Source organism: Molossus molossus, unplaced genomic scaffold (assembly GCF_014108415.1).
Source record: "Molossus molossus isolate mMolMol1 unplaced genomic scaffold, mMolMol1.p scaffold_m16_p_9, whole genome shotgun sequence".
Classification (NCBI taxonomy): Eukaryota; Metazoa; Chordata; class Mammalia; order Chiroptera; family Molossidae; genus Molossus; species Molossus molossus.
The window spans coordinates 66,282,515-66,307,868 of NW_023425403.1; the positions used below are offsets into that span (position 1 = coordinate 66,282,515).

Below are 25,354 nucleotides of genomic sequence, written 5' to 3' on the forward strand. Positions count from 1 at the left end.
AGCCAGGCAATATAGAATCAACTGTGGGAGTCAGTACTGCAATATAGTTGAGGCCACGGGTTGTTGACAGAGATCACTAAAAATTACGTTTTGACATTGCCCCTTAACACCTGTAGAGCCATTGGCACATTTCTTAACTTGTCCCAGTCTCTGTTTCTGTCTGTAAAACATGATTAATAATGGTTTCCTATATTGGGATGTTGTGAGTATTAAATGAATATACCATGTGCATGTACACATGTCTGTAAGTGTTAAATGTGCATGCTGTTACTCCTTTATATGTGGTGAAGTTCATTCAGGTTTGATGCCTAGACTTTACCAGTAGTAGGTGTCCTCTGGGCTGGGATCCAGAACGCTGACTGGAAAGGCACATCCTTAACACAATTGGGGATCTTTCACTATACTTGTGATTTAAGCTCTCCAGCCCAAATCCAGCTCATGTTGACTGCCAGTAAAAACAAATATATTTGCACTCTTCTATTCATGCACTAAAGCACAAGAATGGAAACTAAGAAGATGGAGGCATCTGGACATACACACAAATGCACACACATCTGCATAAATAGATCATAAATAACTCAAGTTAAATTTGTGCATATTCTCTCTACACACATTGCTGCCATAATTTTAAGTGTACTTTCTGCTGAGAAGTCAGAAGAGTGTAGACATGCTAACTAGCATTCAGACCAATACTTAAGCCATACCACATACCCACAGAGGTACATATACTAATGTTTGCATTGTATAGACATGGTTACATATGGAAGATGCCGAGGAGGAAAAAATGAGAGGAAAACAAAATAATCCAAAACATTTTTTTAAAGGGGGCAGTGGGAAGGATAGTAGAGGAAAGGAGACAGTAGAAAAGGCCTGATAGCTTGGTGCCGGGTTTTTCAACTGGGCACTATTGATCTTCAGTCTTTGTTACGGAGACTGTCCAGTCCCCCTTGCCCTGCGTTGTGATAATCCGATATGTCAGATGTATAGATGACATTGGAGACCATGGCATGGAGGTAGGCAAAGTTCTAGTCAAGTAAGATGACCCCAAAGGAGCTGAGCACAAGAAGCAAATAGGATAAGAGGAGAAAGGGAAGTACAATGAAATCCACAGAAAGCATGCAGTGGAGATTGGAAGGAAGGAGTAGTCAGAATGCTGGTCTAGGGCATCCCCACACAGAAGAGAGTAGAGAGCATTTTTAGTTGTTACCATGGAGTGGAAAATTAGCAGCGATCACTCACATACATTGTCATTGTATTTAATAATTTATAAGATTTATAATCTCTTTTCCATGGATTATTTACTGAACGAGAGAAAAAAAATACAGAACCATAACTAACTCTGGTTTAATTTGATAGACATTAAAACTAAATTTCTATTACTGAGATATACTTGGTGATTCTATCTATGCATTTTCTATTTATTAAAAAAGTAAAAGACTTCAAATGAACAAATTTACAGAATGTGACTCGTCTGTTAGGTTTTAGTCCCATTGGAAATGTCCCTTCATCCCTTCTTTTAAAAATTACCTTGTAATCTATTGAAACTAGTCACTTAAAGTTCTGTAGTGAGAAATGTTTTAAGTGGCAATTAATAAACTAAACTTTTTAGTGAAGGAATGAGCTGGTTGAAACTTTCACCTCTAATTTTAATGTTATAATTAAGTTAATAAATGTATTTATTGTTGATTATGTTTCAGATATGGAGTAATTTCATAGATTTATTCAATTTTTGCATTAATAAGGGCTTTAGGGAGCAATTGGAGCTTTAGTAATGAGCTTTAATTAAGTGCTTACTTTGTACCAGGAACTATGATAGATGCTGGGTTCATAGCCTCATTAGAGGAAGACACACAAGCCTCAGAGTGCTTTGGAAGCACAGAGTGGTATCTAATTCAGGGCAGGTGGAATCTCGTGAGGCTGGAGTTGATAATAGATACCCGACTCTGCTAAAGCATAATCGAGGTCATTTTCAATTAGAAATTAAAGAGATGATGAGTAAACTGGTCCTATAAAATGGAACCTAGAACCAAGGTCAGCACCCTTTTTACAATACCACTGTGCCTCTCACTTACTGTTCCATTTACAGTAGTTATGCTTTATTGCAGAGCTTTTATCAAGGAATATACATCATTAGTCAAAAATAAAACAATGTATATATTGTTTTTATTTCTGAGTGTTTGCCTTAAAAGACAAAGAACAAAAGAAATTAAATAGATGGTAAGCTGATTTTTCTACTTAGATTTCGAATTGCTTTGTTACAAATTTAATTAGGCTTTTGGGTTTTCCATTATCTTTGTGCATTTCTTTCAAGCATATCACATGCAGTGTGGCCAGGGCACAAAATGCAAATAGTATTCCTAAATTAAGAATGATTCTTCTAGTTGCTACTATCCTAAAGCTTAATGTGAAAACAAACAGGAACTAAATAAGAAATACATTGTAATGTGGATCATGGCTGTCTGCCTCATGCCCAGTTGGATATGGGCAATGTATACGGGGGAAGTGAGTTGGTACCCACCAGACGGCTGTCTAAGCCGTGGTCATTTCTATGCTCTCTTCAGTTGGATATTGCCAATACTAATTGCATATGAACTTCATGAAAAAAATTTCTCATATAAAAACACAAATCCTCTTTCTCTTCCAGAGCTGATGAGGACAGCATAAGGGAAATAAATTCAGTCTTAAGAATTACTCTTAGGTTTAGATCACAGATCTACATTACAGTGTGGCCTTGGGTGATTCTTTCAACATCAGTGGGACTATGTCTTCATTTATAAAATGGGAGGAGAAAATTCTACCATATAATGTTGAAATAAATATCAAATATATTAAATATTAAATTTATTTTTTTGCATTTTTAACAATCGGTCAATATGATTTAACTATTTAATATATGATTGTAAGGTATCTATAATACTTATTTGCACGTTGACCTGTTTTTGTATGTATACTCTGAGGTTGATTTTAAAAGCACAATTTTGTTTCAAAATTAATTTTTTTTTTTTTTATCCTCACCCGAGGACATTCTTCCACTTTTTGTTCAGATAGAGTGGGAGGGAACGAGAGATAGAGAAACATCGACATGAAAGGGACACATAGAGTGGCTGCCACCCGCACAACCCAACCAGGCCCGGGGACAAACTGCGCCCCCAGCAGGAACCGAACCCAGGTCTCTCCGGACCATAGGCCGACACTCCAACTGCTGAGCCAAACCAGCCAGGGCCTGAAATTCATTTTTAATGCCCTCCAGTTTTTATAGCACAGGGTTGAAACATTTTACATTGCTTATACATTTCATGCTTTCTGAATTCAGTTCCTTAAAAAAAAGAAAAGTGATGAAACTCTCATCAAACCTTGAGGGAGGTCAGGGGCAGAGGAAGAGTTAAAGAGTTACTTCTACCAGGACAAGGATTAAGAGTCTTTTTGCAGCATCCTCAGATGTGTCACATTGCTTTGCTAACTATATAGTAATGTCCTCTAAAGACTCACTGATTGGAGGACTTCCGGTCAAGATGGCGGATAGGTAACCGCGGTACCGCGTCCTCCCTCAACCACATCAAAGTTACAACTAAACTACAGAACAACCATCATTCAAAACCGCCTGAAATCAAGCTGAATGGAAGTCCTACAACTACGGAATTAAAGCAGCCGCCGCATCCACACTGGTAGGAGGGGTGGAGGGGACGGGCTGGGCCCACACCCACGTGTGGCGGATAAAAATCAAGGGGACACCTCAGCTGGGAAGGTCCTCCCTGAGGACTGAGGGGTCCCCGTCCCACACCAGGTGCCCTGCTCAGGGTTCCAGTGCCAGGAAGAGAATCTCCATAACTTCTGGCTGGAAAAACCAGCGGGAACTGAGGCTCAGGGAGGCTGAGGCGGCTGGAGCCCCAGGCAGCTCCTTAAAGGGCCCGCGCACGGACTTATCGGACTCTCTCCCTCTAAGCTTGGAGGGGAGGCAGCTCGAGGGGCACCAGAGACATACAGGGAAGAACTGAGCTGTTTGGCATTGGAGTGAGGGCTGGAGAGGGGGTTTTCTCCTGGACAGACGTGCTGTCAGAGGCCTTTGTTCCTTTGGTGAGCCCTGCCCCGGGGTGGCAGACAGAAGCCATATCTGGGACTCCAGCAACCTGGCTCACACTGGTAGCCCCACCCTGCTGACTCCCTGAGGCCCCGCCCTGCTCCACCCAACTTTCAGGCCCACTCAAGCTGTTGCCAGTTGCTTAACCATAGGATTGGCCTGTCTTGGATCTTGCTTCAGGTTTTTCCTAAATTCTTTCAAACAAGCAGCATCTGGTCTCAGCTAGCCCCATACTGCTCGTTAAGTAATACACAGAAACAAACACAGGGAGGCAGCCAAAATGAGGAGACAAACAGGTCCCAAATGAAAGAACAGAACAAGACCCCAAGAAAAGAACTAAGCGAAATGGAGATAAGCAACCTAACAGATGCTGAGTTCAAAATACTGCTTATAAGGATGCTCAATGAACTTAGTGAGAACCTCAGTGAACTTAGTGAGGGCCTCAAGAGCATAAAAAAGGACCAGTCAGAAATGATGGATGCACTGTCAGAAATGAAGGAGGCATTAACTGAAATAATAATTTACACAGTTTCAATAGTAGAGTACGTAAATCCAAGAAGCAAACCGTCGATTTGGAATATAAGGAAGCAAAAAATGCCCAATCAGAACAGCAAAAAGAAAAAAGAATAAAAAAAAAAATGAGGATAGTGTAAGGAGCCTCTGGGACAACTTCAAGTGTGCCAACATTTGCATCTTGGAGGTGCCATAAGGAGAAGAGCGAGAACAAGAAATCGAAAACCTGTTTGAAACAATAATGGCAGAAAACTTTCCTAACTTGGTGAAGGAAACAGACATACAAGTCCAGGAAGCACAGAGAGTCCCAAATAAGATGAACCCCAGGAGGCCCACACCAAGACACATCATCATCAAAATGCAAAAGGTTCAAGACAAAGAGAGACTCTTAAAAGCAGCAAGAGAAAGGGAGCTAGTTACTTACAAGGGAGTTCCCATAAGGCTGTCAGCTGATTTCTCAAAAGAAACTTTGCAGACCAGAAGGGAGTGGCAAGAAATATTCAGAGTGATGAAAAGCAAGAACCTATAACCAAGATTACTCTATCCTGCAAAGCTGTCATTTAGAATCAATGGCCATATAAAGACTTTCCCAGACAAGAAAAAGTTAAAGGAGTTCATCACCATCAAACCGTTATTATATGAAATTATGAAGGGTCTTTTTGAAGAAAAAGATAAAATATATGAACAAACAAATGGCAATGAATACATATCTATTGACAATGGAATCTACAAACAAAATGAACAGGTAGAACAGAAACATTCTCATAGATACAGAGAACATTTTGTTGGTTGCCAGGGGTGTTGGGGGAATGGGTGAAAAAGGTGAAGGGATTAAGAAGTACAAATTCATTGCTAGACTGACAAACCTCAAAGGGAAAGGGGTTGGGGGGTAGGAAGAAATAAACCAAAGAACTTATATGCATAACCAATGGACACAGACAATAGTGTGGGAAAAGGCAGGAGGGGGGCGGGAGTGGGGAGGAGGGGGTCAATGTGGGAAATATGAGGAATATCTGTAAAGGTTTTTTAATCAAAAATATAAAAAGCTTTGTAGTTCCTATACAATGGTATAGGATTTCAAAAGGAATCCATAGTTTTATTTATATTTTGTTTATATTTTTATTTTAGAAGCATTTTATGAATAAATTCTTATACAAAGAAGAAATATATATACAGAGCATGAAAATTACCAGTAAGGTGGACTCTTAGCCCTTCTATCCACACAGGGAAAATAGATCAGAAGAGAAAAAATGATTCCATCTTGTTAATTGTTTCCATTTGTACAGACAGGTTTTCAAGTAGCATTTCTATTCCTTTGCTGGTGTTTTGGGATTTTTTTCCAATGTTGGAATTGTGTTTTAGTCCACTGGAGAAACTGGAATTGTGTACCTTTAGTTATCAGTTATTTTTAGCTTTTTTCTATAGTTTAACTCCAAGTTATATTGGAAGATACATTAATTCCTGTACAGTAAATACGCCACCCATCTAAAACTGATAGTAGTAACACCCATGACAAACTGAGATTTTAATAGAATGTGTTATTTTCTCCTCACAATAGTAATTTTCTTTGAATAACTTATGATTCACTAGAATTTAGGAGCAGAAAAGCCAGATAGAAATTATAAACACTGTGTTCCTTTTGTGTTTTTTTTTTTTTTTTTATCCTCACCCGAGGACATTTTTTGTTCAGATAGAGTGGGAGGGAGAGAGAGGAAGAGAGAGAGAGAGAAACATCGACGTGAAGGGACACATCGAGTGGCTGCCGCCCGCACGACCAACTAGGGCCAGCGACAATCTGCAACCGAGGTACGTGCCCTTAGCGGGAACCGAACCCGGGTCTCTCGGGACCGCAGGCTGACGCTCTAACCGCTGAGCCAAACCGGCCAGGGCTCTTTTGTAGATTTTTTTCTTTAAAATATATTTTGTATGCTACTCATATTTTTATTTTTCTGGAAATATAATACATTTCTTTTTACTTTAAAAGGAGCAAAGATTCACTGTAGAAAATATGGGGAAATTAGGAAAATGTAAAAAAGGACATAAAGATCACCCCCAAAATTCAGCAAATGTAGAAACCATTTTAATATTCTGGAGTACTTTATCTTATTTTTATTTATTTGGGGGGGGGGGCAAAATCAAGTATGTTCTTTACATCCAGTTCTATATACTAACATCTTTAACTTAGCCCTTAACTTAACTTAATATTATATAGATAGTATCTTCCCATGTTGTTGAGCATTGTGTCAAACTTGGCTGATCATGGGAATCGCATGTGATGCTTTTTAAACTATTGGTGCCTGGACACTTATCCCAGACCTACCAAATCTCTGGCCTATGTACCTTTAAGGTGTTTCATAGATGATTACAGTTCATGGCTCAGGTTAAAACCATTGTTCTATCCTTATTCCTGTGTTTATGCCCACTTTGTTATTTATAGTTCTTATTCCTAAAATAAGGTAAGATTACATATTTGTGTATGTTTTATGAAAATCCCAAATTGTCATGTATGTCTAAATGCAAGTCCCTAAGTCCCTGCATTAAGTTACCCCCCCCCCTTTTTTTTCAGGAGGAAAACTTTGTAACTAACTTGAATATTAAACTTGTAGATTATTTAACTTTAATAATTATAATATTTTAATATTTTAAATTAGTTACAAAACCAATTGAAAATCCCATTTTATAGAGAACGATGTGTAAGCTTTCAAATATTAATGTTTTCCTGGTTCTCAGAGTCTATGTGCTGCCACTTCAGTCCCTTTACACGGAGCTTCAGCATCGGTGGCGTCCTCCCTAAGCCCCTGCTGACGTGGTCCAGCAGTCTTCTGGAATAACTCGTCTCGGTTCTTGTCTAATTTGCTTGAGATGCAACACTGTGTACATCAGTGATAACGTTGCCCCTGGGATTTTCCCCCAAAGCTCTCTAGCCCTTTGAAGGACTATTTGCATGATATTGAGATGGTTGGAAGTATATTCCTAACAGAATGACCATCTTTTGAAAGCTTCATGGCACAAATATCTAAAATTTCACAATGTATAAAATACCAAACTACCCTGGCCCATGTGGTTCATTTGGTAGAAGCATCATCCTGTACATTGAAAGGTCTCGGGTTCAATTCCAGTCAGGGCACTTACCTAGGTTATGGGTTTGATCCCTGGTCAGGGCACCTACAGGATTGCTATTTCTCTCATCTCTCTCTGTCTCCCTGTCTCTCTCCCCCTCCTCTCCCTCTCCCTGTCCCTCTTTCTCTCTTCCCCTCTAAAAATGTCCTTGAGTGAGGATATATCAAATCAATATGTTGTATACTTGAAACTAATAGAATGTTATTTGTCCATTGTGTCTTAATAAAATGTGGTTATCTAAATCTCTCCAAGGTCAGGTTTTCTTGTCTCTGAAATTTGGTGTATTCCACTACTATGAGGTATCATTGTAAAAATAACTTAAAGGTGAACATTTTGTGAAGTCAAAAGCAAGTTCTATCTGGTAGCAGAGAAGATGAATCTAACTGATAATGGTAAACAGTATTGCATATTTTGAAATATAGACCTGCCACAGAACATTGCCTCAGGCGCCTATGGTGAATGACCTGTTTCATCTCCATAAGGCATGTTGTTCTCTCACGGATTGTGAAACTTTAATTAATATTTTAAATTATCACTGAGTGACAATAATAATTTAAAACCAGAGAACCAGAAATGTTAATCAAGAGATGGAAACAAATAAGCTTTCAACAGTTACCTCTTTTTTTGTAATTTATAAATGTCACGTAAATCATTTTAATTATTAATGTTACAAAGAATGGTAGACAAAATAGTAGACAAAGCTGGATCTCATCACTAGTATTGAATTCAATTTATTTTATTTATTTATTTTTTATTTTTTTATCCTCACCCGAGGACATTTTTCCATTTTTTTGTTCAGATAGAGCGGGAGGAAGAGAAAGAGAGAGAAACATCGATGTGAAGGGACACATCGAGTGGCTGCCACCCGCACGACCAACCAGGGCCGGGGACAAACTGCAACCGAGGTACATGCCCTTAGCGGGAACCGAACCCGGGTCTCTCTGTACTGCAGGCCGACGCTCCAACCGCTGAGCCAAACCGGCCAGGGCGAATTCAATTTATTTTTAAAAAATAACTAGTGGCTTTATTTTTTTAGTACAAATTTTGCCTTACAGAATAGTTTGGTAGATTGTACCTACGAGTTTTATATACCCACCTCACCTCAATGTGCACCGTCACCCGTATTATTAACATCTTGCATTAGTGTAACACGCGTGTTACATTTAATGATTTAATGAACCTATATTGGTAAATTGTTGTTAAGTAGAGACCACAGTTTACATTAAGACTCGTTCTGTGTGTGGTACAGTTGTCTGGGGTTTGACAAATTCCTAGTGACATGCGAACAGCACTGCAGTAACATGCAGAAGAGTGTCACTGCCCTGAAAAACCCCCAGTGCTTCCCACACTCACCCTCCCCGCCCTTCCCCCAAGCCCCTGGCGACCACTGGTCTTTTCACTGTCTCTCTAGTTTTGCCTTTTCTAAAATGTCATATAGTTGGCAACATAAAATTTATTTTCAGGACATCTGTGCATGTTTTGTAAGGTTCAGTTTGATAGTAGTTGTCAGAAAATAGGAGCAAAACTAACTTCCTAGTCTTCCTTTTCAACGTTGGTTTTCATAATACTACTTCTTTGTCTCATTTGACGAGGAGAATAAGTTTAAATGGTTTAATATCTTGAGTACAATGTTCTTGTTTGGCAAGTGTGATACATTACTCACCGATTTTATTATGAGATATTTATTTGTGAAATATTTGTATATTTATACATAATATGCAGCACATCATGTCCAAACATGTCTGTCAGTATTTTATTGATGAGGAATGTCTGCTGTTAATTTTTTTTAATGCCTGAACAGAATCCCCTCTACGTTCCACCACCAGGTAGGAGAACCCTTCTCACTTCATGCTAACCCTCCCCCAACAATACACGTGCCAAACCAATTTCGGATTTGTAGTCAACTGTAAACATAGATTCTGATTGCTTTGTATAAGTAATATGACTCATGAACGTCCTGGGAGAAAAATAGGTCATGGAAAAAAATAACTAGGAAATAAGGAAATTTTAGAATAAATTCATATGTGTATTGAACATGTTTTTAAGATTAACATTTTTAATTCATTTATGAAAGCATAAAAACATAAATATAAAAACACAAAGAGCCCATTATGTTATACATGTGTTCTGAATTTTCTCAAGGAATCAAACATTTCTTAAACTAACACTTGAGAGATTGATATAAAGCAATTGAAATTAAATATTCATTCAAATAACTTCCCCCGACATGCAGTAGATAACTCATTCAATACTTTTGAAACCAAGTTCCAGATTGTTAATGTAGGATATTTCTACTCGTTTCCTTTTATTCTTTCATCTATACTTTCAGAGGAACTACAGTGTCTCTCTCATTCTTTTCTATAATTGGCTTTACTTTTTTTCTTGGCAGTTTTATAAATTCACACTTCTACGACCCTTGTTTTTAAGAGTTTGCCCTTGAAAATGTAAAGAATAAAAACCACTGGGCTGTAAACAAGGTAAATGATGACCATGAGGCCCCATGCAAGAGGAATCTTGAAAAATAGCCTTTTCTTTTTAGTAAAATAAAACGATATAGTGGAAAGTGAAGTGCAGGCTCTGTTCACAAATGGATTTTCAGTGACTTTTATACTTGGAACAAAAATGGCCAGAGTTGTAGGTTGCTTGCTTTAAGCCTGGTGCTCATGTCTTTATAATTTCATTTACTAATGAGGGAAAGGAAGGCATGAAAACTAAGGCATGTACTTACTGCGCATTTCCTGTTAGAAAAGGAATTCAGCTCTTTAATTAAAATGCATGTTCATTTAAAATAATGCCATATAACTTAAATGCTGAAATGATTACAAGATACAGAATCATAGATTTAGTTTATTTCCTTTTTCAGTGTGCAGTGCACAGTAAGTTTCTTTAAGCACCTCCCATAAAGAGTACATCTTTAGCCTGGCTGGCGTGGCTTAGTGGACTGAGCATCAGCCTATGCACCCAAGTGGTCACTGATTTGATTCCTGGTCAAGGCACATGCCGGGTTTTGGGCTCCATCCCCAATAGGGGGTGTGTAGGAGGCAGCCGATCAATATTTCTCTCTCATCAATGTTTCTATCTCTCTCTCCCTCTCTTTTCCTCTCTCTCTAAAAGTCAATAAAATATATATATATATTTTTAAGTACATGTTCAATAAATCACGAAGTGAGAGAGTAAAACTTATATAAACTAGTTTTCTACTGAGATATACATAAAAAAATAATGTTCTACTGTTTGTATCCCGTGATAAGACTGTGAAAGAATGGTTATGCCCTGGCTGGTTTGGCTCAGCAGTTAGAGCGTTGGCCCGAGGACCAAAGGGTCATGGGTTTGATTCCCTGGCAAGGGCACGTACTTGGGTTGCAGGTTTCCCCTGCATTGGTCAGGATCATTCGGGAGGCAACCATTCAATGTGTCTTTCTCACATCGATGTTTCTCCCTCTCCCTCTCCCTCCCTCCTTTCCAGTCTATCTAAAAAAAAACTCAAGGGAAAAATATCCTCAGATGAGGATTAACCAAAAAAATAAGAATGGTTAGCATCCCATAACAATTATTTTAATATATTTATATGTTATAATTAATACAAACTGAACTATGGCTTGATATAGGTTATTTATATTGTGGAAGAAATCAGATCCATTAACTAAAGTATATTCCAGCAACTGTTACATGATCATCCTGTGAACCAGTCTAATTAAACTAAAAAGTACAGCCCTGGCCATTTGGCTCAACAGTAGTGTCAGCCCATGGACCAAAAAGACCCAGTTTTGATTCTGGTCAAGGGCACATACCTCAGTTGTGGTTCATCCCCGGCCCTGGTTGGGGTCATGAAGGAGGTAGCCAGTCGATGTGTCCCTCTAACGTTGATGTTTCTCTTTCTCTCCCTTTCTCTCTCCCACTCTATCTTAAAATAAATAGAAAAATATCCTCAAATGAGGGTTAAAATAAATAAATAAATAAATAAATAAATAGTGCAGAGAAAAATTAAAGTTTCAGATTATTTTCTTTTATATTTTAAGAGAAAAATATGTTCGTTTAAAATTATACATGGACCCTAAAAATGCTGACAATATTCTGACTTTTTCAGCTACTTTTGTAACGTATCTGTTTGGTTATTTAGTAAACACCATACCTCTACATGGCTGAAGTATGCAATCCTGCAGCAGAATGTTTTTCGCTGAGTTGAGAAAATGAAGTCACTTCTGAGAGTTATAGTAATAAATTAGGTTGTGTTTGGAATTTTTAATTCTAAAAGGGGAAACTCAGTTGCTTCTCTCCCACAGTTGTCAGTAATGCTTAAAAGCACTTAATATCCTTAATTCACTCTTTACAACAATTGTATGAGTGCGGAATTAATATTATTCTTTTATAGGTGGATACAATCAAACCTAGAGAATTTTAATGATGATACCAAGACAGCACAGCAGATAAATGAATTTAAGTGTTTTGTGTCCAAATCAAATTTTCTTTCTATAATAACCACACAACAGGCTTATAAAGCAATGATTCTTGTAATAGTTGAGCCAGGAGCTATGTAATATTGGGCAAGTCACTTGACAGTCTTTTCTAATAACTGCCATGAGATTATATCTCAAAATGTATAAAGACAAAATTAAACATAGTTTATTTAAATGCTGACTGACTAAATAGATGAATAGATGAATGACTAGGTAGTTGGGGAAACCCTGTGTGTGTGTGTGTGTGTGTGTATCTGTATGCACACATAAGCACAAATATGCCACTCTCTAAATATCCTTGGTCGTTAAAGTCAAAACAAACAGCTTATACATCTTGGCTAACATTTAACGGAATATTGTCCAAGTGATCCTCAACCATGACTACACATAATCTCTGAAGGGCTTTCCAAAGACAGGGGACTAGTGTTAAAAATGCTTTTCATTCAACTGATACCAGTGGATGACTGTAGGAAACACATCCAATATTTCTGGGTACTAACACATAGGAGGTTTTAGATTCATTTTTACATTCACTCAACAAAATGCCATAAGGTGAAGTTACATTGTAAAATGTTTATTCAGGAAAATGATTATGTGATTAGAAAAGCTCACATGTAATTCCCAGATCACTGAGAGGAATACTTTCACCAGAATATTATGTGTAATATTTATTTTATGAATAAAATTGGCTTTGACTTTTGAAGAAAATAATAGCGTAACAAGATAATATTTGTTTATCTTTAGGTTTTCACATACACATTTTTATGAAGATATTGTTACATTTCCCATGCTGCACTTTTGTGTGTATTTATGCAGTTATTTCCTAAGACATTTACCTATCAAATTGCTTACTTGTGGACCCTTTCAGTAATATATAGTCATTTGGAAAATGAAATTACTGTCATTCTCTTTGACAAGAACCCAGTGTTTTTCTACAATCTTTATTCTTTAAAAAGAGTGTTTTTTTGTTTTGTTTTGTTTTGTTTTTCAGATAACATTAAATTTAGTGTTTAATCATCTCTTCCACACCAGGTGATGCAAAAAGTCAGTCAAAGTTGCCATTCCTGGCAAAACTCTTTTTTTTTTGTAATCCTCACTCGAGGACATTTTTCCATTTTTTGTTTAGATAGAGTGGGAGGGAGAGAGAAGAAGAGAGAGAGAGAGAGAGAGAAACATCGACATGAAAGGGACACATCGAGTGGTTGCCACACAACCAGGGCCGGGGACAAACTGCAACCGAGGTACGTGCCCTTAGCGGGAACCGAACCCGGGTCTCTCTGGACCGCAGGCCGATGCTCTAACCGCGAGCCAAACCGGCCAGCGCCCGGCATACGTGCCCGTCTCTTCGCTCACCTTTTCAAACACGAGTAGTCCTTCTATGGAAGTGTGCGCTGCCCTGCGGCCTTGCCCTCTGGAGCCCTCCTGGGTCTCGCTCAGCTGTCCGCTCTCGGTTGCCTTCTGCGCTCCCCATACCCTCCCTGGAGCGGCCCAGTCACGGGTTCAAACGTCGGAACCAATGCATTTCTGTGCTCCACTGTCTGAAGTGCAGCCATGAATTCCTACTGCTGATGTCAGGGTCAAGCCATTCAGGTCTTTCTCTTTTCTAAAAGAAGGAGGACGAGGATGCCGGGGCTGCTTTGAACCCGGGTTTCTGCAGTATTGCTGGCTTTGCTCATACGTCTGCACGGCCTAAAGCTGCAGTTATGGGCGACTTTCCCTTCCACATGGTAGAAGTGACTAGTATGGACTATGAGGATATGATAGTATGTCAACACTGTAAACGAAACAGATGAGTGGTACAATGAGGATTTTGTCCTCTTATACTGATGAGGTGTTATTTTTGGACACGCTGGGTGCATTGTAAAAGGAGCCAGCGTGTGCCTGTGATTGTGTATGCTAAAGTAGTCATGCACAACGTCTCCAGGGTTCCACATAACATAATCTGTGGTTCAGAGGCTTGGTTTACCCTTCCTAATTTCTATGAGCATTTTGTGTATTTTGGTGCAAGTTCACGCAAAAGCGACGTGGTTCTCAGGTGTAGGAAAGCTCCTAGGTGCTGTTCATGTACCGTGTTCATAGCTGTCTAGGATATACAACAACAGCATTATGAGGAACACACTTCTGTTGTTGTAAAACAGCTTCGGGAATAACTATTTTTCTTAGGGACGAAGCAGATACCTTCGAAAGGTGGACCCCCCCCCCGCCCCCCGCTCATTATCTAGGGAATTCTGAGCAGGCTGCAAAGCTCGGTGAAGTTTCACGCCTTGGAAGCCATCTCTTTACAAATAAGCTCCGTATTTATCACCTTCTGTATTGTCGTAATCTGCTAAAGTAGTCTTTTGTTTACATTATACAATGTTTCTACAGTGATGAATTACCTCTCAGCCCTTGGTTGGTAAAGTGTTGCAGGAAACATGTCTAAGCGGATACTTAGGAGGAGAAAAATTTGTGATGGAAGTGGTCACTACTTCCAGAATTAGAATTTTGGATATGTCTAATACAGTTAAAAGAGAGAAATTAATCGAAACTGCATCTGGAGTCAAACAGTGTTTCATAACATGGGCTTAAGGACATTTTATAATTTTAATGATAAATCAGTTGAGATATTTTATGAAAGCAGCCTTTCATAAAATAACAAAGAATTTCTGTAAGGGGATAACATACTAATGAGAAGCATCATATAATGTTCTACAAAGAAATTAGATGATAATGCTGGGAACCAATTGAAATAATGTTCTTGTTCGAAGACTAGATAATGATAATAGCTTTTTACAAAAGTAGTTTATGGTGTTCATTTTTTTTCTTTTCTTTCTTAATGTCTGAGAAAATTAGAAACTTATTTCTTAATTTCAACACATGAATAAAATCTTGTTACTTAGAATTTCTTGCAGGAGATATTTTGGATGATTCATTTTTATATTTTCTAATTTTATCTTTTTGTTGGGTCAGTGATCATGTTATCTTAGAAACAATAACAACAAAATCCACAATAGCACATCAACTCATTTCCCTTTTTTAGTTGATCTGGTACATTGTTGACTTATTTTCTTTCTTTTCTCACTGTTGCAGAATAAAATTCCCTTATACTACTGCCTATTGTATTTTCTGAATTGAGCTATAATTTATATTCTATAAAGAAACATGTTTTGTTCCTTTCAGTGTTCAAGTTTGGGGGTGAATAGCAAACCAAAATCTTTTATTAAACAAAGAATGAAGTGTACCAATTTAATATAATTTTAAGCATTGTTGTTCTGTTACCATAATGAAGCTGAAAAAGAGTTTTTGGTTTTCATATAATAGAACAATATTGTCCATTTACATGTAACCTCTCCTTTAAGGCTGACACATGCTGAGTGAACTCGAGTCTTTATGGGCCTTGAATGTAGGCACCCAATAAACACTTCTTGAATTTATGGGTGATTAAGTATAAGATTAAATTATATTAATGCCTAGTAATAAAATTCTGAGTCCACCCTGCCAGTGTGGCTCAGTGGTTGAGCATCAAGAGGTTGCTGATTTGATTCCCGGTCAGGGCACATGCCCAGTTTGTGGGCCCAATCCCCAGTGGGGGGCATGCAGGAGGCAGCCAATTGATGTTTTCTCTCATTGATGTTTCTCTCTCTCTCTTCCTCTCCCTTCCTCTCTCTCTCTCTAAATCAATAAAGGAAAAACATTTTTTTTTAAGTTTAAAATTCTGAGTCCATTAGTCTGGGTAGAATCTTGGAGTCTTTATTATTATCATTATTTTTGTTGTTGAATTTTTCTCTTTGAAACTTAAAGGAATGATCCCTAGCCGAGTGGGTCAGTTGGAGCACCGTCCTGTACACCAAAAGGCAACTGATCAATGTTTCTCTCTCTCTCTCTCTCTCTCTCTCTACTTCTCTCTCTTTCCTTCTCTCTCAAATCAATAAAAACTTAAATGAATGCAATTGAATTTGGTCAAAATTGTTATCTTAAGTTAAACAAAACAGTCAGACAATTTAAAATTTCCAAAAAAAGTTTTTCCTGAAATTATGATTTTCCAAAAGGACCATTGTAGGAATTCTGTATGTTATTTTGAGACAAAAATATTGTCATTACAAAGTTAAGTTGTAATCTAATTGTTAGAAGTGATTTGTATTTAATAATGTGGTAGGCGGGTGGTGGGAGGTTGGAGAACTCTGTCCCCTCTCTCAATGCTCATGAGAATGTATGGTAGGTCTTTCACCAAATGTGAAGGTTTTCCCAGTATTGTTGCCAGGTAATATTATGCTCCCAGATTATGATAGTGTTGGGTAAGGGTTAGATTATAAAATCCTAGGACCTAGATAGAGCTGCAATGATGTTTACGGTGATCTAATCAGAATTCCTTTCGGTTTATAACAGGAAATTGAGACCCATAAGTGAAGAATGGGTCAAACCAACAAAGTGAATGTTTTTAATTCAATAGGTTGCATTTGTACAGTTAGGTCGGTAATGCTTTACATACAGAACTAGTCTTTTAGAAAATTTTCTAAATTGCTATTTGTGTTTAGGTTCCCATGGCCTCCTTACTCCTCCATAGTGCGCTTATGTCTCTGGATTTTAACAGCTGAGCCTGTCTCTCCCGACAGGATGAAGGTGTCTTCATAGCAGAGGTTGTTCTTACTCTGGGACTTTTGCATCAACTTTCATCATGATGATTGTCACAGAGCAATCCTTGAAATATTTCGGGAACACATTAATGTCTCGTGGCAATAAGAGAAAAATTAATAAGCACTTCAGTAATAAATCTGCCATCTATTAAATTGTATGATTAACAAAGATAAATGTGTTTTCCATTTTTCTCCTTGCAGTCTCCAAACGTCCACAACTACCCCGATATGGAAGCTGTTCCTCTGTTGTTAAATAATGTGAAAGGGGAGCCTCCGGAGGACTCGTTGTCTGTAGATCACTTCCAAACACAAACTGAGCCAGTGGACTTGTCTATCAACAAAGCCAGGACATCCCCCACAGCCGTTTCATCCTCCCCGGTTTCCATGACAGCGTCCGCCTCCTCGCCTTCTTCAACTTCAACCTCTTCATCCTCTTCTAGTCGTCCAGCCTCATCCCCAACTGTTATAACATCAGTATCTTCAGCATCATCTTCGTCAACAGTATTAACTCCAGGGCCCCTCGTTGCCTCGGCATCTGGTGTGGGAGGCCAGCAGTTTTTGCACATTATCCATCCTGTACCGCCTTCGAGTCCCATGAATTTACAGTCTAACAAACTGAGTCATGTTCACCGCATCCCCGTGGTCGTACAGTCGGTGCCTGTTGTCTACACAGCCGTGCGGTCACCTGGAAATGTGAACAACACGATTGTAGTGCCGCTTTTGGAGGACGGGAGAAGTCATGGCAAAGGTAAGGGACACAAGCAAAGCCTTGGTTTGTTTCCGCACTAGAGGTCACGATTCTCATTCAGTGAGCGAAGCCTAAATCTCATGCAAATACACTTCACTCAAACAAGTTCTGTACACCACAGCACAGCCTTTGAGAGTAGGAACTAAGCTCTGATTTATATAGGTATACGATTCAGTATTACTTAGTCTATATTTTATGTAACAAGTCATTTAATGCCAGAATTCAAATACCTCAATCTGCAAAATAGCATTCACCTTCAGGTACCTAGATGGGAAGGACAATCTGTAGTTAGTGTAACTGTCTGTAAGAATAAATGTGTAAATCCCTTGTAGAAGTGACCTGTTATGAAATTTTTACAAATGTGAATCAGGATGTTTCTTCTTGTAGTTATTCAGATTGGAAGTTATTTGGATGACAATGATATAAAATGCCATAAAGTCGTAAAGCTTGAAATCTGATCATTTAGTTTTAAGTAACTTGTAAATTAAGTTGCCATGAAAAGAATTTTTAAGTTAGGTGTTTGGCTACAAAAATATTCGTGTTGCTTGAGTTCTTATCTTTATGTAAGTCTTAAGTTATTATTTATATAGCAGGATGGTTCAGTATGATGGAAATACATCAACATACAGTGTTACTATTTCCCTTCTAGGGTTTAGAAGGCAGGAAGATACTTTGCTACATGACTGTTTGATAATAACCTAGTTAGTTAATTATATATGATAGTTTACAGCTGAACATGAAGTTATTTATCTACTTCTAAGTTCTTTTTTTTTTCCCTCAATTTACTAGAAGGAACATGTAATAGCATGTTTTTTATGTCTTTTCTTCCCTTCCTGTGAATCTAAAGAATAAGCCACCCTTCTATAGAAATGTAAAATGCCCATGATCATTGATTTATTCCCTTTTAAACTGAATACATATGGATGTATTTTGTCCTCAGAACTTCGAAATGATGATGGATTAAGACTTCATGTTGTATTACTTTTTGCTTGTTTTGAATACCATATTACTATTGAGGCCCATAATTAAAAGATGATTGATGCAAACAGAAAACACTGCCTTCTCATAAAATGCTAGGAAACATGCTTGTTTAGGTCCTTGTGTAAGGTCAGCTTCAGTGCATAGGAAGCATATTTGATTGTGTACTTCGAGAAATTTTACAAACATGTACTGTGCGTTCACCTTTGGCAAGTTCATGTTCATGCTAGTCCCATCACCCTCTTCATGAATAAGGTAGAAGAAAAACAGGGAGTAGGGAGCCTTTTTATGGATTTAACTTCAGCTGACCCCTTTTTGATATTATTATTACTTCTGATCACAATGAGCTAATAGATTTGAATAATTACATAACCAATGACACATCAGGTATTTATTTTCTTTTATAATTATAGATATTTTTTTCATTATATTCTATTTGGGGCTTTATTTTTCCCCAACTCATTCAGTATCCATTAAAATTCTACTCCACTTTCTTCTATTGTAGTTTTTTATTTTATTTTTTAAATTACAGTTAATTCAGTTTTATATTAGTTTTAGGTGTACAGCATAGTAATTATAGATGACTTTATAAATATTTTTAAGAACTAAGAATTAGCAAAAATATGACCTTGCATGTTATATTATTTTGTATATGTGTATGTGTATATACTATGGAACGTAGAACCCAGTCTTTGTGCGATAGCACTTAAGGGGGATATTGCTTTTATTATAAAATTGATTAATCAGGATTTTAACATTTTTATGACTTTTTAAAATAATTTTGATGCACTAATGAAGAAAAAAAAGAGGTATTTCTTTTATTTGCCATTATCAATTTTTATGGGAGAGATTATTTTTTATTTAAAGTGTATTATAAAGTATAGTGCCAAAAATGCCAAAATTTAATTTTATGGAAAACATATCTTTGCAGGAGAACTTTGTTAAACATCAGGCTGTAATTTGTTCTCTACATGAGTATATTTGTTAGTTATATTCAGTAATGCTTTCTCATATCAAAAATGAATATTTATGTAATCATAAGTACACTGGACTGTGATGTGGGCATTACAAGCATGATATTTGGAATCAGGAAGGTATTAGTTAGAATTCTCTCATCTACAGCTTTGGATTTGGGCAAGTTATTTAGTCTCACTAATCTTTATTTTCTTCAGTGATAAAATAGGATTAAAACATGATCGATCTTTCAAGGTTCTTGGGAAGATGAAGAGCTTATGTATAAACGTCTAGCATTGATCAACTCTCCATACATGTTTGCAATTATTTAGTAATTATTATCTTCCCCTGAAGTTCATGAAACAATAATGTTCGGAATTTTTTCTCTGTTTTGTGAAAACAGAAAGTTGGAGGAAATAAAACTTACTGAATTTAAAAATGAAAAACCGCTCCCAAGAAGTTGGTATAGAAATGCCTCTCAAAGGTTTTACTCCAACAAATTATAGGAGATGAGTGTTTAGCATGAGAAATTGTCTGGAAACGTCCCATATTTTCTATTTTTATTACTTGATATTAAGTTTTTATAATCACCATCTTCTACAAATATTGCTATAGTATTTTATAAATTTTTTTTATTGCTGAACTGATTAATTAAATGACATTAAAAGTGTCTAGTGTGGGAGGCCTGCGTCCTGCCCAGAATGAGTAAAGGAAAGGGTGTCCCGGTAATCTCTCCAGTCTTTAGTTTGCACACTTGCAGCTGGGCACTAGCCCAGCAATGAAACGGCTGAGGGATAAAGGGATCCCCTAGTTCATTCCCACGTAGGACTCGTGTAACTGATATAGATGAGCAAAAGAAAATACAATAAAGAGTTGGACTTTCAAAATGCTAGTAATAAAAAACAAAAAACGAACTCATATCAATGTAGCCAATTATATTAGCTACCAACTTCTGAAGTTGGTATAACATATGTGGTCTCTGGTAGAGAAATAGATTACTGTATGTCACCTTACACAGAGGGCCGTGGGTGTACACATCCATGTCTAAGATAACGTAGCATATGACGCGCATCGTTTGTTCATTCAAGTACTGACTGAGCATCTATCATGTATCAGGCATTTTATTGGCACAAGGGGCACAGTGTTGAACAAAGCAGATGCTGTTTCTATCTGAGTATTTATAGTCTATCAGCAGATAGCAACATTACACAAAAAAATAATACAAATAACTGGTCATTGTAGACAGAGTTGGATGGAAACATAGCCAGGGATTTGCCCGCGGCAGAGTTTAATTATAATTTCAGATAGAGAAAGCTGCTTGTGACAATAGTATTTTCCTGGAGAGTGTTACATATGGTTGGAAGAAAGGTTCTTACTGTGATGCTCAGATGGGATGGTTGGGGGATGGGAAGTAGGGTGAAACTTCCACATGGATAAGTTTGAGTAACAACAAAAGGATGTGAAATGAGGACAGAACCTTGGCCCATCCACCTACTTAAAGAATATTAATCTGAAGAGTTGTAAGTTGTTGGTTAGCCCAGGCACCAACATAGCTCAGCTGGGCCTTCGGTGTAATATGTGGTATGAAGAGAAACGGCACGATGTTCTGGAAGGTACAGGAAACAAGCACAATTTAGACTAAAGCAGTAGAGGGAGGATGGCAGAGAAGGTGTCTCAAGGAAGACTTTTTCTTTTGCTTGATACCAAAAGGGTAAAATGGTAGGTAGCCCCTCCGAGTGACAGTGCCCAGAGCGCAGAGACTCTCCCTGTGGAAGCACAGGCTGGTCTGGCCCGGGTTTGTTACTAGGTAACCTGAGACAAGTTATTTATAAACAAGACCCTCAGGGGTTATTTTTTACCTCGTAAAGGAATTTCAGTCCAGCCTGGGGAAGTGTTTGGTAGGTTTCACAGATTTTCATTAATTTTTTACAGATATTTAATGGCAGAAAACAGAAGGTCTTACATCACAAGCGACGTTGTTCTTGCTTTGTTACCGCCTTGATGGAGGAGTAGGGGTGTTTAGGGTTCCCCTCCCTCCCTCCTTCCCGCTCTCCCTTCTGCTCTGGCAGTGAGGGGGGAGGAAGCGTGCTGGAGAGGGTGACAGTGAAGAGAACATTGCAAGGAGGGAGCCATCCACTGTGTCCAGAGCTGCTGTGGACAATGAGGACTCAGATCGAGCATTTGGTGGAGGTAGAGTTGGTTGGTGACAGTGGGTCAGTGGAGTGGTGGGGACAAAGGCCCGACTGAAGTGAGTTGTGTTCAGATGGGAGGGGAAAAAGGGGAGACCGGAAGGCGAGACAGTTCTGCTGGAAAGAGTTGTGGATAAATGAATGATAGCTGCGGAGGCTTTAACTCTCAAGGGAGGGATTCTGAAAGAGGAGCCAGGAGAGCAAATTTGTATTCTGTCAAGAACGATCCAGTAGACAGTTGAACATGGATAATTCTAGACAGGAAAGCATTGTAGAGGCAAAGTCCCTAATTGCACGTTAGTTGCGTATACTAACTGCATCTTGTACTAATTAACAAATTCTAAGGTCATTTTATTAGATTGACAGAACCTTTTAGGAAAATGAAAGAAAACGTGAAAACAGAAAATAAACTGGAAACAATGAAAAGCAAACAAAAGTTTAGTAAAATTTGGGTTCCATGGAGAATTATAAAAATGATACCAGAATTAATATAAATAGAAGATCAGACATTTCTCATTCACCACCAAGTGGGACATGCAGAATTCATTCCAAACAAAAGATTAACCGAAAATAATTTGTATTTGTTATTTAAAGACATTTTTACATTTGAGTGGTAATAGATACTACATTTTGGAAATTTGGAGCACTTAAAGGCCAATACCATAACAGTCTGTGAAAATCCAAGTAGGGAGTTAAAAAGGAGGACTTATATCCTCCCTGCCGTTCCTAAGCTGGTCCTTGCTCCAGGTAGCTGGGAGGGACAGGTGTTATTGCCTGGACAGGTGTTATATGCCCAGGAATGAGACTTGAGCAAGGGTGTGATCAGCAGTGGTTTGGGAACAGTCACAACTGAGAAGTCTTATACAGCCAGGTGGGTATTTCACTGTTGCCCAATTTCTTCCCTGACTACTATCCCATTGTTTTTATTACGCTATGTAGACTGTCTGCTATTTCCCCCCTTTCCCCATTATTGTCTTCTCCCTAGCCACCCAAACCTGTCACGTGACTGTATGTCCACATGACTAATGAAATAGATTCCTGGAGGGAAGAGCTCAGCCACATTTTCTTTCATGGAAACACAGTCCCAGCAGCCCATAGGGATGCAAACAACACATTAATTGTATTAAGACTTTTTGTTGTAATGGCATCATACTTGAAAAATAACTTATTATGGGTCATATGTGCATTATTCCTGACTTAAAACTTTTATGTGATTAGGTCCTTGAGTATAAATTACATTTTCTTCCAACAAGAGCCTTTTGATCCTGCAGCCCAGAAACCAGCCCCACTTGTTTCTTTAGTCATCTCCTTTGGAAAAAAAAAAAAAAAAAGTCATTTTCTTATTTTATTTAGATGGAGTGAAGACTCCTCCAAAAATATCTCATTTTCATGGCACTCATTCAGGAGTTTCAAAGGGATGTGGCCCTGAGCAGATTTGAAATACACCCCATTTTCTTCCTATAGGCTTTCTCAGCAGCCTGCAGGAAGAAAATACAAGTGTGTTTTCTGCCTTATGCTGTTTGTATTTGTGAAAGGAAATGGGGTCATCGCAGTGACTGCTGCAAAGCTGGCTGGAGGTAGCTCCTGACCATTGGATGCACCCGTTGTTCAGTTCCCACAAAACTCCCCATTTCACGTCTATTTGCGTCACCGTTTTTCTTCCGCTCTTAGCTTTCCCACTTGATGTCGAGGGTGTTTTATTGAAGATTACAGTTCATTTTGTCACTGACTTGCTTCTTCTGTCTACCTTACACATGACTGTCCTCTTTTAGTTCACCATTCACTGGAGTCCTGGTGTCATCTGTCCATATGACCAAGATAGTCTGGGGCACTGACCTGTGCATATGTGTATGGTTGTCTGCTTCTTGAGTGATTGAACTGCCTTCCTTTGGCAAATCTGTTCTTATACTTATGCTTAAGTGTGATAACTACTAGATGTAGAGTCATATTTTAATTCTGAATTTTGATTTTTATTGACAGACCATTTAGTGTTCTTTTAACATTGCTTAGTGGGAAGTAGACCTGGAGAATTGCTGACCTTTGGTTTATTATTCCTAAAAAGAGACTTTGGTGGTACTTGAGTGTTTCAATTCTGTCATTATAAAACAAAGACAGGAACTTGTTAAATAGTGAGAAAGGCAGTCAGCCAATATTTACAAAGAATTCCATTTTGAATAGGAGTTCAGAAAATGTTATTTTATATAGATACATTGGTCATTGTTGTTTGATTTTACCTGATTTTCAACATGGAGTAGAAAACCTCTCTGTACTTTTTCACCTCTGAGCATGCATGAGAATTTAAACAGAGTCCACCAAAACACTGACTTCTTACGCTCTTGTTTATCTAAAACACCAGCAGTCCATTGGTCCCTCTGCTTCATCTGCATAGGCTGACTTAGTCTTAAGATTTGAAAGTAATAACTGGCTCAGAGGGGAGACAAAAATTGTCTCTATTTTTCTAAGAGAATTCACAGAAAAGAGAAAACAATAAGTAAGCTCTTTGGAAACTGTAAAATGTCAAGGGGTAAGTCTGATTGGCTTTCCCCCCATACAGTTAAATAGTAAATAAAAGTACAAAAAAGAGAGATGTACATTAAAAAGTACATTAAAGAGAGATGATATTTCATTTATAGATAGATATTACTTAAGAAAGTAAAGATATACACAAGAGACAAATCCACTCATCAGATAAAGTAACTAAAGCAAGAGGTTAACAAAGTAGACTTTATGCTCACACTGTTATAAAGTGATACCTATCATACCACTTTAATTTGTTAGGACAAGTCTCTCTTATAGTAAAAAGATCTATTTTATGTTTAAATAAATACATGCTTCAGTGAGATATGTAACTAATACAGCATTCTGATGTAGTGGTCTCTACCTTTGTTTTCACCACACCTGAAAAGTCCTCTCTGATAATATTTAATACATTGAACATTACACATTGGACTTTGAAATATAATATCTCTTGTTTTCTTTGTAATTTCATTTATTAAAAATAATTTTTTTTCTCTCCTGAACTAATGTAAAGCCTCTAATTTCAAATAGTAAAGATACTGTTATGCTACAAGGAAATTCTTATTTTACATATTAGATTACGGTATTTGTAGGATTACTTTGACCATATTTGGACATATATACTCATTACAAGAAACTTCATGGTATTGGAGATATTTACATACACATATATTTAGTAAGTGGGTATTTTACCCAATAACTCTTAATACTTGGAGAGAACAAACAAAAGAAAGAAGAATATTAAGATCCAAGAGGGAAACTTTGTCTTAAAATCATTGCCAGCACTGTTTTTATTGGCTTTTTAATTATTTACAACTCTCTAGCTGTGATTTCTGTTCCTGTTTTTTCTTATTCCCTTAATAGCAACTCTTTTTCTTTTCTAAACTGTTACTATTTTCTCAGCTCTTCCTCTCTGCCTATTTTCCACTTTTTTTTTATTAAAATTTTTATTTTTATTTATTTATTTATTTTTATTACAAATTTTTAATGTTTATCTTCCACTTTTAATGAAGAATTTGATTAACTGGAATTCTGCTTTGTATTCTTTAGAAAAGAACAAGTTGATGTTTGTCTATCCAGTAAATAAAAGAAGCGCTACTAATTTGCAGAGTAATAATCACCTACTCTGTTTTTCCTCCAGCCGTCATTATGTGGGGGAAATGCTACTTTGATCATTGGCCAGTTAT

The 25,354-nt window shown here is 37.6% G+C and overlaps 1 protein-coding gene across 1 annotated transcript in view; it reads left to right on the plus strand.

The window, feature by feature from the left end:
• KLF12 (Kruppel like factor 12) overlaps positions 1-25,354 on the plus strand; it is a 301,579-nt gene that overhangs the window by 134,143 nt on the left and 142,082 nt on the right. Inside the window, exon 4 of the mRNA XM_036250442.1 lies at positions 16,983-17,529. Within this exon, the coding sequence (XP_036106335.1) occupies positions 16,983-17,529 (547 nt within the window). The remainder of the gene's footprint in view (positions 1-16,982; positions 17,530-25,354) is intronic.